Below are 17,624 nucleotides of genomic sequence, written 5' to 3' on the forward strand. Positions count from 1 at the left end.
CATATGGGAAAGCTCTGGTAACCATAAATTACAGAGGATGCAAAGTGAAGTTTGGAAGAATTCCAGAATAAAGGTTACCTGTGCATCTTAAACTTGGCTATGCTGAACAAATAATAATAATTATTTTGTTTTACTTCCATATTAAAGGTATATGGTCTTACTGTACACTGTTGAAAATCTCTGAATACAGAATTACTGGCATTCTCGTGGGCTTTTTTTATACTGCTCGTCATGGTAGTATCAGATTATGTTGCGTGTGTTAACTCTGCATCTGTGAGATGAGTGCTGATTATCCCATTTATACAGGCAAAAACCACTCTTTTTGTTAGTGGTTTTTTCTACTTGGATCAAAACTTGGCCAATTTCTGTTGGGAAAAGAGATGTTTTTGCTGAAGTCTATCCCAAAAGGTCAACATGGTATAAACAGCTGGCACAGATTTTTTTTTTCCCCCCTAAGCTTTGGTAAAACCAAAGTATGACTGAAATCAGGCATTTTATTAGCAGAACATTAAGGCAGTATTGTGGATAGGCTTCATACTAGTTCTGCTAACGGTGAGTGTCATGCCATCACATTAACTGTCGATCTAGAATAAAAGTGATAGTGGTTGTCCAGTGAGTGCCTTAATCATATTGCCCCTGAATCTGTGAGTAAAACTGAGAAAGGTGAGGAGTTCCAATTATTATGCTTGCTATAGATTATCAGTTTCGTAGGGATATTGGTGGATCTTTTTTGGTGCTTCCCCCTGCCGCCCCAGGAGAACAGAAGGAAGGCTAGATGGACAGCACAGCCAAGGCTGTTGCTATTGATTAAATCATAGAATCATAGAATTGTTAATGTTGGAAAAGACCCTTAAGATCATTGAGTCCAACCACTAACCTGTCACTGCCAAGTCCACCACTAAACCATATCCTCAAGCACCACGTCTACCCTTCTTTTAAATACCTCCAGGGATGGAGACTCAACTACCTCCCTGGGCAGCCTGTTCCAATGTTTGACAACCCTTTCGGTGAAGAAGTTTTTCCTAATATCCAACCTAAATTTCCCCTGGCGCAGCTCAAGGCCATTTCCTCTCATCTTGTCACTTGTTACTAGGGAGAAGAGACTGACCCCCATCTCGCTACAACCTCCTTTCAAGTAGGTGTAGAGAGCGGTAAGGTCTCCCCTCAGCCTCCTCTTCTCCAGACTGAACAGTCCCAGCTCCCTCAACCTCTCCTCATAAGACTTGTTCTCTAGACCCTTCACCAGCTTCGTTGCCCTTCTCTGGGACACGCTCCAGCACCTCGATGTCCTTGTAGTGAGAGGCCCAAAACTGAGCACAATATTCAAGGTGTGGCCTCACCAGTGCCAAGCACAGGGGCTCTATCACCTCCCTGCTCCTGTTGGCCACACTGTTCCTGATACAAGCCAGGATGCCATTGGCCTTCTTGCCCACCTGGGCACTGCTGGCTCATGTTCAGCTGGCTGTCAGCCAGCACCCCCAGGTCCTTTTCCTCCAGGCAGCTCTCCAGCCACTCCTCTCCAAGCCTGTAGTGTTGCACGGGGTTGTTGTGACCCAAGTGCAGGACCTGGCACTTGGCCTTGTTGAATCTCATACCATTGGCCCCAGCCCAACGATCCAGCCTGTCCAGGTCCCTCTGTGGGGCCTTCCTGCCCTCCAGCAGATCGACACTTCCACCCAGCTTGGTGTCATCTGCAAACTTACTGAGGGTACACTCGATCCCCTCATCCAGATTGTCAATGAAGATATTGAACAGGACCGGCCCCAACACTAAGCCCTGGGGAACACCATTCGTGACCGGCTGCCAACTGGATTTGACTCCATTCACCACCACTCTCTGGGCTCGGCCGTCAGCCAGTTTTTAACCCAGCACAGAGTGCACTTGTCCAAGCCGTGAGTAGCCAGCTTCTCCAGGAGAATGCTGTGGGAGGCAGTGTCAAAGGCCTTACTAAAGTCCAAGTAGACAACGCCCACAGCCTTCCCCTCATCCACTAAGCGGGTCACCTTATCATAGAAGGAGACCAGGTCAGTGATGCAGGACCTCCCTTTCATAAACCCATGCTGGCTGAGCCCGATCCCCTGGTTGTCCTGCATGTGCTGCGTAATGGCATTCAAGGTGATCTGCTCCATGACCTTTCCTGGCACTGAGGTCAGGTTGACAGGCCTGTAGTTCCCTGGATCCTCCTTCCGACCCTTCTTGTAGAGGGGTGTCACATTTGCTAGTTTCCAGTCATCTGGGACCTCCCCGGTTGACCAGGACTGCTGATAAATGATGGAGAGTGGCTTGGCGAGCTCCTCTGCCAGCTCCCTCAGCATCCTCAGGTGGATCCCATCCAGCCCCGTGGACTTGTGAACATTGAGGTGGAGGAGCAGGTCGGTGACTGCCACCTCTCCAACAACTGGGACTTCATTCTGCATACCATCTCCATCTCCCAGCACAGGGGCCCGACAACCCTGAGGGTGACCAGTCTGACTATTAAATACTGAGGCAAAGAAAGCATTAAGTACCTCAGCCTTCTTCTCATCTTTCCTGGCAAGGTTACCTTCCGCATCTAACAAAGGTGGGAGATTCTCCCTGGCCCTCCTTTTGTCACTGATGTATTTATAAAAACATTTTTTGTTATCTTTAATGGTGGTGGCCAGTCTAAGTTCTAGCTGGGCCTTTGCCTTCCTAATCTTTTCCCTGCATAACCTCACAACACCCTTGTAGTCCTCCTGAGTCACGTGCCTCTTCTTCCAAAGGCAGTAAGCTCTTCTTTTTTTCTTGAGCTCCAGCCAAAGCTCCCTATTCAGCCAAGCCAGTCTTCTCCCCTGCCTGCTCGACTTACAGCACATGGGGGCGGCCTGGTCCTGCGCCTTTGAGACGTCCTTCTTTAATAACATCCAGCCTTCCTGGACCCCTTTGCCCTTCAGGACTGCCTCCCAAGGGACTCTGTTAACCAGAAACCTCACGAATCCAAAGTCTGCCCTTCTGAAATTCAGGGTAGTGGTTTTGCTGACCCTCTTCCTTACTTCATTACACTTTGAAATGTTAACTCTCTCCACTTCAAAGGTAGCGTTCGGTAAAACTCTCCTACTTCACCTTTCCCTACTAAAACTGCTGCTGTGCCTTGAGAGAATGTGCTTTCTTTCCTTCATGGCTGTTCCCTAAAGGGAGTAGTGCAGGCCTGCTTTTCACCTCCATACATTCAGCTTCCTGCCTGCTGATCTGGTGTGACTGACTATGCAGCTGGATGAAATGTTACTCGACATCACTGGCACAAGCAACTCTAGTTTCCTGGGAAACAAGTGCCTTCATTGTTGCCTACAATACAGTCTTAGCACTAAACTATTCTTACCATTAGTGAGTAAGCATCCCTATTACATAAAAATAGAGCCCTGCAATTTGGGAGAAATTATTACACACTGAAATATTGAAATGATGGATAATCTGCAGTGTGAGAGCTTTTAAGCCCTGGATGGGTGAAGTAGATGCAGGAAAAGCACATTTGTAAGAGGGGACACACACACACACACACCCAGAATGATTGTAAGTAGGGGTCTGAGGGGTAAAAATTAACAAAAACAGCCTGCAACTTGCAGTCGTTCTGTGTATTTGTGCTACTGTTCTATTTCGGATGCTTGTAATAAGTTTATTGATTCAAAGATATTTGTATTGGGTTTTTATTTTCTGCTACAGATCTGGAGTCCTTACAAACAGCCTGACTGCACAGGGGATCTGGATGGTAGAATTGAGGATGATTCGCGTTGCCTCTACACTCATGAAGAGTACATCAGTCTTGTGTTGAACAGTGGTAGTGGCTTGTCCCATGACTACGCCAACCAGTCAGTCCAGGAAGATCCACGGATGATGGCCTTTTTTGACTCCCTGGTGCGCCGGGAGATCGAGGGCTGGAGTTCTGACTCAGACAGTGACCTCAGTGAAAGCACAATCTTGCAGCTCCATGCAGGAGTAAGCGAACGCTCCGTTTACAGTGAGTCGGAGTCCTCCGTGTCTTTGCATCACTCCCCTCCACATGTGGCTGAAGAGTCTGATGAAGCTGCCTATAACTTAAGGGCCTTAAGATCAACTGAATCCCCCTCAGCCAGAGAAGATGTGGCTTCCCGTCAGCAGAGGCTCTCTGCACTGAGAAAGTATCAGGATAAGCGTCTCCTGGCCCTTTCCAATGAATCTGATTCTGATGACAATACCTGTGAGGCAGAACTAGATACAGACCTTTTCCCACGGCCACGGTCCCCGAGTCCTGAGGAGAATGAAACCAGCAGTTCCAGCAGCAGCAGCAGTACAGAAGATGAAGAGGAACTGAATGAACGACGCACATCTATGAGGCAATGCAATGCACTGAGGCGCCGACAGAAAGCGCAAAAGGAGGAACGGACTAGTGCTAACGCAGAGAACGTAACCCCCTACATAGGTGAGGATATCTATGATTACCCCCAGATCAAAGTAGATGATCTGTCGTCTTCTCCAGCTTCTTCGCCAGAAAGGAGTTCAACCAGCAAAGAAGTTCTCAAAGAAATTAACTCTCCTTGTTCAGACAGTGAATCGGTGGAGAGAAAGATTTACAAAGCTTACAAATGGCTTCATTATTCTTACATATCGTATTCAGCTAGTAAAGATGGTGAGTCCTCCAGAGGAGATGGGGAGAATGACGAAGGGAAACCAGGAACTAGCGGAAGGCACAGTACAGCACACTTGCTAAATAAGGAAGGTGCTAAGAACTTGAGTTCAGTAGTTCCTCAAGGTTCCTCAGCTCTTTCTACTGAAAGCTACAATAAGGAAACCTTAAAAGAAAGTGGCTTGATAGAAAATTCTAGTAATGGTCAAGCTTATGAACGTGACAATCAGCGGCAGATGGAGGGTCAAGAAAACACATCTGAAGACACTAGCAGCGGAGATACAGAACATTCTTTTGAGACTAAAAAGCTCAATAGAAGAGCTAACTGCAAAGGGCTAAATAGTTGTACTGAAGAACCATGCATTCAGACTGCAGGACTTGTGGAACAGAAAAATAGTCAGAACTGTCAACCAGCATCAAGCCATCACTCACTGGTCCCTCCATTCTCCACTGTTGCCATCTGTAGCATGTCAGGTCACTGTGCCAGAAACCAGACTGATGACAGTGAGGAGAGGAGCCTTGACACCTCCTGTGTTAACCACAACAACGGCCACTTGCATCTTCGCCCTTCGCGCTTCAACAATGGACAGAGTTTTGGAGAGCAGGAGACTGTGACACAAGGACTACAGGTGCGCTCAAATGCTGATAATGGCAACTTTGTGCAGATGGGCGTGACCTTGCACAGGGACTGCTGCCTGTCTGAAATGGACTCCAACAGCTACAGCGTGAGCGCAAGAGACGATACCGCTGACCTGCATCCTGCAGGCAGTGAGAGTACTCAATCTCTTGGAGGACTGAAAAGACACAGGGTGGAGTTGGAAGATGCAGATTCAGAGAGTTCATCCTTAGAAAAGAAGCTAAAAACATGATAAATACAAATGTCTGTCATAGCGTGCACTCTCTCAAAAAAAAAAAAAAAAAAAAGGAAGAAGAAAGTATTAAAGGGGCACATAGAGCTTGGGTCTGAAACATTGCATTTGATTCTCCGTTCCATTCTTCAGTGGGTCTGTTTTAGATTGCCAGTGGTTCATGCTGTATAAAAATCCAACAATTTACTCCTTAATGAGACTGAGTCTAGTGTACCCATACAAGGTTCTGTTTAAAGTAAATCCTTATTAAGACGGTTGACTGAGTTATTCTTGTGTGAACATGTGTCGTTTGTTCAGCCAGCCAACCAGGATGATTGCTTTAAGTTTTAATTGTTCTTCTGAGAAGGAATTTTTCCATACTGACACTTATTGCACATTACAGGCTGACGAATGATTGAATTAGATCACACTGGCAGTAGCTTGGGATGTGTTTCTTGTTGAGAAAAAACAGGGAGGAAACCTTCCCGGGCCCTTTATTCTGTTTCAGACACTAAAGAAATACAACCATTAGGGAGGATATTTTCAGAACTGCGTGGTATCTTTAGAGATGGTACTTCATAAAGCACTTGCTTCTGATACAGTTCAGTGACACTATTTTTATGCCAGCAGAAAAGCTATAGGAAATGAGCCTCTTTCCAAAATTGACTTTAGAATGTTCCCATAGTGACATTGATTTTGTAGGGTTTTTTTAGAGAAAAGTACTGAATAACACAATGTCATCGCTATACTAAAACGTGATTGTTGGGCAAGAGGAAGGTATTACGCTGTAGGCCTCACTCTAACCAAGGACTGTTAAAAATCAGGCATTGAAACATGCCTTTCTGTGAGCTTAACACATAATGAATCTCTATTAGTATTATTTATTAAGAATATGGCTCAGAGTGTTGGGGTGTATCTTGACTGTGCCCCCCTTTCCTCTCTGTGCTTACTTTTGGGAGGCAGTAGGCCAGTGAAAAAATAGCAGAAGGATGGATAACGTAACTGATGCACGTTAACAGCAACACTTGCTGAAGTCTGAAAACTACTTTTTTATAGAAGTTTTCTTACCCCAAAGCTCAAAATTGGTTGGTGTTGGAGGTCAGGGCTGGTTTTCCACCACTGTGTTGCAAATATTTAAAACGGCAAATGGGTAGGTGGATTCAACAGGGTAAGGGCCACCAAGATGATCTAAGGACTGGGAAGCTGCTGTACAAGGATAGGCTGGGAGAGCTGGGTGTGTTCAGCCTTGAGAAAAGGAGGCTCAGAGGGGATCTCATCACCGTGTACCAGTACTTAGGGGGCAGCTACAAAGATGATGGAGACTCAATTTTTACAAGGAGTCACATGGAGAGGGCAAGGGGGGATGGACACAAGTTGCTCTTGGGGACATTCCGATTGGACACCAGAGGAAAATTTTTCACCGTGAGGACAGTCACCACTGGAATAATCTCCCCAGGGAAGGGGTTGACTTGGCCACGTTGGACACCTTCAAGAGTCGTCTGGACAGGGTGCTGGGCCATCTTGTCTAGACTGTGCTCTTCCTAGAAAGGTTGGACTAGATGATCCCGGAGGTCCCTTCAAACCAGTGATTCTGTGTGTGTATGGGAGAGCTTCAGAGAAACATCCCCATGTGCTGGGAGCAAAAGGTAGGGGAGTGAAGAACACAAGCTGTAAAAATTTTCTTACAACTACTGTGTGCCATAGGCTGTTTGCCCATGCTTCGTCACCTTTGCTAAGTGAGTATTTAAGAAGCGTGTAAGATGGCTGAAAAAGGGAAGGGATGTTTTCAAACATGAGTAAAAGCAGCAATAAAACAAGCAGATACACTGTTACCTTATTGAAAAAATTGTTCTGTACTGATAATGTTTTAGATGGCTGCAATCAAGATCACTATAGGAGTGTTCTCCTTGGTCATATAAACACCTTATTGTAAATGCTGGTTTTTAGCCAAAATCTCTAAGTTGCTGAGTCAAAACTTTATTTTTTAAAAGTTCTTTACATTGGAAAATTCTCTCAGCTGTCACATCTTCCATCCTCCTCTGAAGAATGCCCAGATTGCTGATGGAAGAGCATCTCCACTCTCCTTTGACATGGTTATCTTTTCTCAGTGTTTTCTCAAATGCCTTGTGGTCTCACTTTCTGGTTCTTTTGTTTGTTTTCAAAAGCAGAATAAAAGCTCCTGGGTTTGGTGTTAATGCTGCTCTGTAGGCTCTGGCCATAAAGGTTTGCTGTGGTTTCCCCAAAGACAGCCTCCCATGCTGCCTGCATGCTTGTTATTTCTAGTTTCTATCAAGCAGAAGCAGAAGGTAGGCTGTGATCTTAACCTTTTGTTCACAGGAAATTTCAGCACACACAAGAACTGTAACTTCCGGATCAGTGGGTTCACCTTCTCACATAAATAAACTTACCAGCACTAGGCAGCTTCGTTATCTGGAAAAGACCAAAAAAAAGCGAGCAAGCAGCAGCACATCTGCTGCAGGTAGCCGACCATGAGAATGGCTGCTCTTTGGAGGTTGCTTTGCTTTGCCGTTGATCCCATGCATCCACACTGGGTCATTAACCACGCTATGTCCTGGCAGTTTCCTGTGCTGCTATATCTGAGTGGTACCGTGCCCTTGGGATTGTTGCTCTCCATTGCTAGGGAAAGAGGGTAAGCTGTTCAGATGAAAATCTTACCAGTTTATCTGAAGAGGTTTCACCTTTTCTAATAATCCATGCCATGTACTTAGAAACAAAAAAGTTGTCTAAATACGGAACCACCTTGTTAGTTAGCCAATATTTACTTACTGTGCAACTTGTTACAGCAGGAAATTGGCTAGGCCAGGTTGTACAGTTCAGCTCCAGAAAACCTTATCAATGGGAAAGAAAAACTCTCCCTTACATCTCTTCGCAAGACTGGACAGAGAAAGATTGATCCTTAAAGAAATTCTTTTTGATATTCCTACAAGCTCACAAGTGATGTATTTGCTTATTTCAGCTTTCTCTGTTTAAAGCATTAATGTCAAACCAACCTGTTTGTGAGAGAATCGAAGCCGACTCTTCTGAAGCAGGCAAGCATGAGGCTTTTCTGGGCTGGGGTATTAACTGCTTTCAAAGATGCAGGAGGATATGAGATCTATCAACCGCAGGGGTTTTTCCAGTTCTCAAGTGATCCTCTTGCCAAAGCTGGCAAGTCTTCTCCAAGGTGAGTGGCTCAATAGAGATCACGCTTTGCTGTCGAGGAGCAGCTCACTCTTGCAGACTAAGTGCATGCAGAAAGGTACAGCTGCCTTGGGAAGGGAAGAGCACAGGATTTTGACCATGGGCAAACTGGTTGATTGCAGCATGTTCTAAAATCCAGCCTGTCTCGGAGTAACAACTGGGAAGGACAACTTATTTCAGAACCTTTTCTCCTCCAAAAGTTGCAGTGGATTTTTTTCCCCCCTAAGTTTCATAATAGAATAAGTGATTGAAACCTGGTCCTAATCTCTGTTTATAAGCCATGCCACTTGGTACCTAGGAAGTCACTCTTCCTCAAAAAATTATAAAAGATAAATGTAGTTAGGTCTACTTCTGAGGTCTTGTACTTCCCCGCATTGTCACATCCCAGTGAACAGAGGGAGGTCTCTTGCTTACTGTGGCCATTAGAAGCTGATGTGGCTTGGTATTAACAAAGTCTTGGGATGCTTTCATTTGCAGTTAAAGTTTATTTTTCTGTTTGTGGACAAAACCAAGATGGGATTTTTGTTATTACTTCATTGGGTTAAAATGTCCCATGTTAGTGAGTTTCCGTCTGTTTTTACAGGCAGTACACCTGACGCTGTCTCCCATTTTCACCCACTCAGATTCTCCAAAACTCTTTGCCAGACCTGGGAAGCTCAGCGCTCTGCTGCGGGGTCCACGGGCTGCCAAAGCAAATAGCTGCAACAACTGAATTGCTATATGTCTATGTAATCTTCAGGAATTCTTTAATAAGTTATTCTAGCACATGCATAATTTATAAAGCACATCAGCACACTCCTGCAGCTGGGTCGGTGCGCTACTTAGCCCAGCTAATGCTGTACCAGTATGAACAAGAACTCTGTTTCAAACACCTATTGAGAAAATGGCCATTCTTTTGGGAGAGGAGAAAAACCGTAACACCAAAAACCCCAACAAAAAAAACCCCACTGGTTATGGTAGGTGCTAGGTTTGCCAAAGTTTTTTTTCAGTGGTTGTGCAGGTCAAAAGCAGTGAAATATCAAGAGATGTCAGTGTGTTGTGTTGCCATAGGAAATAAGCTGTATGAATTTGAAGTTTGTACTCTGCCTGCTTCAAGTCAGGGTCTTGGGCCTCCTGCCTTTCATTTGAGTATCCTAAGCATCAGCCTATTGCATTATTCAGGCGTGGGCTTTGTTCTTCTTTTGTCTGAAATGGAAAGGGGAAAGGAAATGGAAACAGTTCCACAAATACTGGAGCAGGGACTTGAGCCCAGCTCTGTTCATTTCTAGTTTGCTGAGAAAATGCTAGAGGATTCTTTTTCCCTTCTCCACCTTGTGTGATCTTTGGTCCAGAGAGCAAGATGGGGATGCTCACCCAGCCTTGTATGCATCCCGTTTGTCCCAAACATGGGAGGATTGTCCTTTCCAAGTTGGGCAGAGTGTGTATGATATTTCTATTATTATTATTATTTTCCTGTAGACATGTAATACCAAACTCCTAAATGAGTGCTCGAGCCAATGAGCTGTTTGGGATATGTCTGGCAGGCTCAGCTTCTCATGAATAATTTTTTCTGTTCAGTTCTAGTCTCAAGTAAGTGTTGGCCAATTTGCAGCACTGGAGCTGCAGCACAGAGGCATTGTTGCTGCTTTTAGAGCTGATCAGAGTTGTCTCTGCTGAAGCTGCCGTTGGCACACTGGGCTCTTTGGAAGCAGGTGGTGCGAGTGAGTAGAAACATTCTGTACGTTCCTATAAATAGGCAAAAACTGACTGAATTTGAACTTTTGCTGCGGGACCAGGTCCTTCACAGCCAGCCGATGCCGCTGGCTGTATACCGAGCACTTTTGGGATGGAATGCTACTGGAGCTGCTCATTTTGACGTAGAATCTACCCCTGGGACCACATTACTACAAGCCAGTGGTCTGCAGCTTTTTGCTGCTTAGAGCAGCATTAACAGCTAAAACCACCAGCTCCTACCTACTTCTAGGGGTTTGCATTCTCATGACATCAAAATGATCAAACCCTATGCTCTTAGGGAAAGTCTGGTGTCTAGGTGTCCTGCCTCCAGAATGAAAAGAGTCAAGTTCTACTTTTCTGAAACAAAACTTGCTTCAAGGAAATCCTGATGTATCTTTTTGAAGTGCTTTGGCTTTACCTCAGCATTTAAGGTTAAATACTCATGAGATACATTTTGAACTCTTCAAAATGTGGATGCACAGCAGAAAGAGAAACAGCATGGGCTTCAGAACTGAATTCTGTCGGGGAAGGGGAAGGAAGTTGAAGTGTGTTTAAAAACAAGCAAACAAAAAACCCTCCATACCATAAATACCAATGAGGTTCTGAATGAAAGTTCATCACCTGCTTCTAAATCTGGCTCCTAAAAGGCTAAGCAGTATGTTAATGGCAGTGACTTAACACACTTGGGCTCGGACAGCTGAAGATTCGTGATCTGTAGAAGCCAAGAACCCACAGCTGTGCCTCGCAGCACGCTATGAACAGGCCAACCACGGGAGTGTTACCCAGTAGGGATCCCTTCTTCAGTTTGCGGCCTGCAGGGAGTGACACAAATGGGTGTCAGCAGCAAGGTCGCCCCTAACTGTGGCTGATTCTGTCTCCTTCTTTTTGTACAGCCTGACTGGTTTAGCTTCATATTGCCTGAGGCATGCTGAAGAAAGATTGCTAGAGGAAGCACTTTGGTTCATGTTTGCCTTTGGACCTTAGAGGGAAGTTTGGGAGCTACATTTTTGGGTGGTCTTTATGTAGCTTATTAAAATGAGGAAAGAAAATTAATGCATCCGTGCAGGAGGAACAGAGAAGTCCAAGGCAGGAGCCTCTTCTAACTCACTCTTGCCCTTCCTGAGGTTTCTACGTCTCCTCGAGAAGCCCTGTACATTTTTCTTCTCTCTACTTTCTAGGCACCCAACACTGCAAGCCTTTCTAGATCCTAAAGATGGAACTGTCCCCAGTTCAGGATGTCACAATGCTCCTTGCTTCAGTGACATTTCCAGTATATTACAGCCAGATGTGGCATTTCCTGGCTTGGGTTATATCCTCTGATACCATTTTCTTGAAAGCATGAGATAAGTCTGCTTCCCACCTACCTAAGTTTTGGAGGGAGGGAAAAGAAAGATGATCTAGGCTTAACAGGCTTGGAATGAAAGGAATTGTGTGTTTCTAGCTGTTTATAAGCCCTCTCTACACTCTCAGTATTGCCAAGGTTTGCCTTTCACACACACCAACTCTACCGAGCAATGCACTTAACTGCACACAGGGACGACAGCAGCAGCAGTCCTGTATTTCCTTTTAATGCAGCATCAGAACTGAGAATTGATTCAGTATGTCCTATGGGGCAGATCTCTGGTCTTTTCATAATAAAGCTTTTTTTAGCTCATATATGTTTCTTATGATGTGGAGGACTTATTTTTAAGCTGGGAAAGTCTGTAGCAATGTTTTGAATTCCTAACTGGCTGACCAACTAAGATAATCTGTCTGAGCAACAGTGGAAGCAATTTACAGCCTTAGATGGAGATTTTTATTTTCTTACGCATACTTTTAAACTTTTAAAGTCAAAACTTTTACAGTTACATGGGCTCTTCACCTTTTATCTCCCATGTATTTGGCCAGGAAGGGCATATTTTCTCCACTAATGATATAGATGCAAAAGATACAGATATTTTGTGGCCCAACTTCCCAGCAGTTAATCGACATGTTGGGACAGTAGATCACCTTGCTAGAGATGCACAAATTGCAGCAAACAGCAGGAATAATGGCTCATTAATCACTTTGCTACACTCTGAAGTTGAAAATCTGTACAAACATTGGAAGGTTTCAGTCTGAGTGACACATCTTGAGGTCTCCTGCTGCCAGTCCTGAAATACCTTTGCTGTTTCTACAATTTTATCCTGTCGTTTCCAAAGTCGGTGTTTGTTTCCAGCCCAAGGGCAAGTCTACTTTAGTCTTACTCTTGCCAGATGAAAATTATTACAGAACATAATGTGAGTGTATTGCTTAGCTGATTACATTAGTGAAGTTTAAACCAAACTAAATCCTCAGCTGATCATACCATACAACAATTATGCTGCCTAAAAGAAAGGATTTCATCCATGTACAGCTAGGGAAAAAGGCCCATTTAAACTGCAACCTCTAAGTGAGGAGGAGACTGATGGTTTCAAGAGCAGCTGAGATCTGTTAGCATGAAACTGCAGCAGAAAGGGAACCCTTCTCCTGGGCAGAGGCATGCAGTCCTGCACTCTTGGGCTTCCCGTGGGAACTGGTTCAACTTCCGAAGCTGGTGGAAAGCCGATAGGTTTCCCCTGGGTTAACGTGTTTGTTCACTCGCACGGAAAACCCCAGAAGGAGCAGCAGGAGTGTTTGGTTGGGGCCAGGCTGGAAGAGGGGTGCTCTGCCTCCCATCATCAGTGGGAAGTGGGGTGTTGCCCTGTTGAGAAGTGATTTACCGGGGAGGGAGGGGAGTCACTAGGACTCCGTTTCCCTCCCTCACTGATACCATGCAATATGACACACTTGCTTTTCATTTCAGGATGCAAAAACTCCATTTCACTGCTGCTGGTAGCAGGATGTACTGTAGCTGTGGCTTCTTTCCCTCCAGCCCTGACTTAAAACAGTTTAGGGACATTTTCCTAGAAAGTCCAAAAGCCACACCAAGAGAGCTGGGTGCTGGTGGTTTGCAAATGAGCTTGGGTTCAGGGGCAGTAACTGCAGTAATAAAATATGTATTTGCAATTAGCCAACACTGAAAGGGGAAGTTTACTGCAATCAATATGAATTAGAAATGAGGAAATGTGGGCAAGTAATGAAGGAAACAAAGGTCCTAAGGAAAAAAATGGAATAAAGGGCAAGAAGGAGTGTTCAATTAAATCCAGATCAGAAGGAACCTGTTGTTTGCCCAGGATTAGCTGAAAGTACAGTTTGTCTGCAGTAACACGGGGTAAGCAGCAGCACCATGCAGCGTGTATGCAGGATCCCTAGAGGAGATGCCTCTGCCGCAGGAGAGCAGGTAAGCAGCTGCTGCTCTTGCTGGGTATCTTCGAATCACCAGGAGCAGATAATTTGCACTCAGGAGTTTTCAATTAACTACACAGAGAGGTCTCTGAACTACTAATATAGTGGGGGTTTATATTAATAAGTCTTGGACCTCTGGGGGACTGGGAAGCAGCTGTGGAAACGGGATGACCTAATTCCAGTCCCATTAGCCTGCTTTCAGTGCCAGCAGAGTGATGGAAGGCTTGATGTGGGACAAGAGCTAAAAAAGAAGCAAGAAAGATATCATCATGGCTAATTAATAGCGCAAACTGGTAGGGAATGGCATAGAAAATAGACTGTGTTGAGCTAAGCATATTTTATGAGCCCTCAGGTTCGGCTGGTAAATGCAGAAGTTGCAAAAATGCTTGGACTCCTGGAGAGGTGCTTTCAGTGTTGCAAGGTCTAAGCATTGTCTATTAAACTAGAAGGTCTAAGCATTGTCTATTAAACTAGAACAACATACATTCAGTGTGTTTAGCATTGGCTCAGTGATAGGTTTCCAATGTTAACCCCAAGCAGGGAATCATTAGAGACACTTTTACTTGACAGCAGGACCTGAAATGGATTTTGATATATTTATTACTGATATCTTTATTAATGTCTTTATTAATAATTGGGCAACACACACAAGCGTAACTATGTCCTTTGCAGACTGTATTACAAGCAGGAAAGGTACACGGTGAGAAGGATGGGGCTCTTCAGCCTGTTGTGCCCAGCAGCCCACCCTGGATCAGGCTCTGTTGCCTGGGGCACCCCACACCATCTCAGTGCCTGTGGTTCCATACAAGAACTGGGCAAAGGACTTGGGTATTTCTATGCAGTACTTACACATAGATATTTAATGACCCAAGAGCATCACTAGAGAAAACAGCACTGGGGCAGCAAACCAGTGATGAACGTCCAGAGGTGCCATCATCAGCCAGACTCAGCCTTGCAAAGGTTTGTTCTCATTAGTCCCAACCCTCAAGTTGGCTACTACTGCATATAGATTCCATGATATCTCACAAGGCTGCCTGGGTGGCTTCTCCAGCCATCACCCTCCTGGCCAGGCTGGGGTTTAGGTCCCTGCCAGGGTGCGGGGCTGGATGTCGAGAGCAGGGTGGAGGGGACTGATCGTGCCTGAGGCATTGTACCAGGGGTTGTGTCCTTGCTGAGGCCCCCAGGGCCTGTGCCTGATGTGAGGGAACTGAAGGCAGCACAGCCTGCAGCCCTCCAGAGAGAAGACAAAAATGGAAAAAATGTTCGTATTTTTTACATATTCAACTGACTTGGGTTGTTTCATTTGCCTGTGTATGTTTATATTCTGTGAAAATGTATAGCTATACATTTTCACAGGCACATGTCACTCTGTTTAAACATGCTTGCTATGGCAGCGTTGGTTAAATGCTGAAGCTGCTGCCTGCTTACAGTGACAAGAGCAGAACCGTCCTCACATGCCAAACTGAAGCACATGGAAGAGCTTTACTACTGCGCTTTGCAGACTATCTCGCAGGGTGCAGGAGCCCTTATTTTTTACACCCTAGATGTGATAAAAGAACCCGGTATTTGGGAGGCTTGGCCTGTTGAAGATTAAATAATTGATTTGTGCGACACAGCAGCGAGACTCAAGGCAGCTCGACTGGGAGCAGCCTTTTGGTGTGTTCAGGAGGACCAGGAGGAAAATAGGGCTGATGCTGGCAAAGGAAAGCTTCTTTGATGCTAAAGAACTTGGATGTTGCTTGTTCCCAGGGGCCAAATAAGTTCTCATTTAGGCCAAACCTGGGCCTGTTTTTTGAGAAAAAGAATAGCTGTTAGACAAAAGATAAATCACAAGGCTTTTTCTCTTTGTGCTCACCTACCGCTTGTGCTGGCTTCTTAACAGGCTTCTGCGAGAGGAAAGGCATAAGTCCCAAGATGGCCCCAGCTCCTGGGAGCTGGTTATGGGAACATTATGCCTCGCTTCACCCCATCTTCTGACTCTTGGGGGAAAGGAGCATCCGCCTCGTCGTGTGGACAGGCCACAGGTATCTCCTCCACTTAGCGAAGCAATGCAGGGCTGGGGATGAGCTGGTGGGGGAAGCTGGCAAGTAAGAGACATAAAACATGGATCTCGCGTTATAGCTGATATAAGCATGGGAAAGGGAGATGGGCCTGGGGGACTTGGGTATGGGAGGGACACAGCCAGAAAAGCAGGAATTTGTATGGTTAAGGGGTATAAAACAGGCAACTCCATGTTACCTTTTCTTAGCATCTTTTAGGAAAAACTAAATGAAACCAGACTCCAAGCAGTTTCTACAATTTGTGCATTTAATTGCCTTGCTGTTGATCACCTTCACTGCTGCAGCACAAGACAAACCTGGGGGTTTCTCATAAAGATAAAAGTTTGCACGCAGCACTGTGGCTGGGTGATGCTGACTCTTCTGCATCTTATGCAGCTGCACCACAGAGACGTTAGAAGTACAGATGTTAGTCCCTGTAACTAACCCTGTAACTTCCAGCAGACCAGTTTTCTGCTGGAAGCTAATGGTGTGATGCATAATTGTCTGCGGAGGTGAACCTTCACCTGCCTGATGTACTGGAGAGGCAAGCAGAGAAAGGAACTCCTGAAAAAGCATTTCAAATGTCATTTCAAGTAATGAGGCTGCATGCATCCATCAGAAGTTATGTTAAGCCCACATGAGCCATTCCTAAGGTACTGCAGCTGGCTGGTCCAGTCGCGTGCTTTTTAGGTGAATGTAAAAGCCGTGTTTGCCATGTGTACAAAGACAAAAGCCCCCTTCAGCCCGTTTTCTTACTAAGGCATGTTGTGATTATTCTCTTTTGCAGTTTCTTTCCACTGTCCCCCCACACCTTGTGCTACTCAGCCTGTGCTCAGCTGAGTGGACAGCTGGATCCAGCCATACCAGAAGTAACCTGCCAGATGGCAACAGGGGTTTCACCAGTGCTAAATGATGACCAGAAAAGGAGATGGGAAAGAGACAGATAATAGTGCAGATTTGATTGTAACATCATTGAATCATGTCTCTGAGGGGCCCCTTGGAGCACTGCCCTGAGGTCGTGCCATTTCTGGTTACTCTAGTCTCTAATTGATGTTTTCAAATCTATGAATGCAGACAGCTCTCTGGAGACACCCATGGGGTGTCCGGTTCTATGTGGCAACAGACTGAGGAAAGATGGGATATACAGATATTTTGACTAAAGCATCTTTTCTGTGTTGTATTCAAACTCTTTGAGATGTAGTAAACTAATTCACTAAACAGTCCTGGTGATGTTCGCTAAGTTTATTATACACTTTGTTATCGGTTCATCTCTGAAAAGTACGAGCTTGAGGATCTTTCTCCAAAAGCTTGAATTTTGTTTAAGATGGTACTTGACTACCTTCAACAAACTGAACTAAGTTCCCTCCTCATGAAAAGTATGATGGGGGAGCTGATTTAAACAGTCAGAGAATTCATCGTTGCATAAACAGAGGAAGAGGCTGAATTAGTGTTAGTGCGAGATCTATGAATGTTCCTGGAGAAATTTTATTACTTTAAACCCAAAGAGCTGACTCTGGGGCCTAGCTTTTTCTCCTTAGCTCTAACATTTCCCAGTGGAGCGCTCTGTGATGATTAATACCTCAGCTGTTCTTATTTTCTTAAATAAATCTAATTTTTTTCCATGCAGTAAATGGAATCAAATTGTAGGTATCACTCATTCGTCCTCTTATAACTCACATAATATTAACAAGACAATGTCCTGCTGGTAAAGAAAGCAGTGTGCTTGGCCCTGGGCAATCAGTAGAAGAAAACGAAAGCATCTGATCAAATTGCTCAGCTTCCCAAATAAAAAATTTTTAGATTATGAGGATAATTACACACTCCTTGCCTTGTTCTGTCCAGGTTGTTCCTAGCTGTAGAAAATCACAGTGGTGGAGGAGCGATGCTGGATGGGGGGATAAGAGACCTAGACAAGCTGGA

General features: G+C 45.0%; 1 protein-coding gene and 1 long non-coding RNA gene across 8 annotated transcripts in view; both read left to right on the forward strand.

Annotated features, from left to right (window-relative positions):
• The window catches only part of DCAF5 (DDB1 and CUL4 associated factor 5), a 79,222-nt gene extending 73,320 nt beyond the window's left edge, over positions 1 to 5,902 (forward strand). For all 7 annotated transcript variants that reach the window (XM_075103105.1, XM_075103108.1, XM_075103110.1 and 4 more), the window contains one exon: positions 3,679 to 5,902. In XM_075103105.1, coding sequence (XP_074959206.1) covers positions 3,679 to 5,487 — 1,809 coding nt within the window. In that variant the 3' untranslated portion in view covers positions 5,488 to 5,902. The remainder of the gene's footprint in view (positions 1 to 3,678) is intronic.
• A 7,902-nt stretch (positions 5,903 to 13,804) lies between these two features.
• On the forward strand, positions 13,805 to 17,332 carry LOC142061740 (uncharacterized). Its single transcript, XR_012662226.1, has 3 exons — positions 13,805 to 14,625; positions 15,548 to 15,689; positions 16,492 to 17,332. It is a non-coding gene; the product is annotated as an uncharacterized LOC142061740 (long non-coding RNA).
• Positions 17,333 to 17,624: the final 292 nt, after the last annotated feature.

Source organism: Phalacrocorax aristotelis, chromosome 9 (genome assembly GCF_949628215.1).
Source record: "Phalacrocorax aristotelis chromosome 9, bGulAri2.1, whole genome shotgun sequence".
NCBI lineage: Eukaryota > Metazoa > Chordata > Aves > Suliformes > Phalacrocoracidae > Phalacrocorax > Phalacrocorax aristotelis.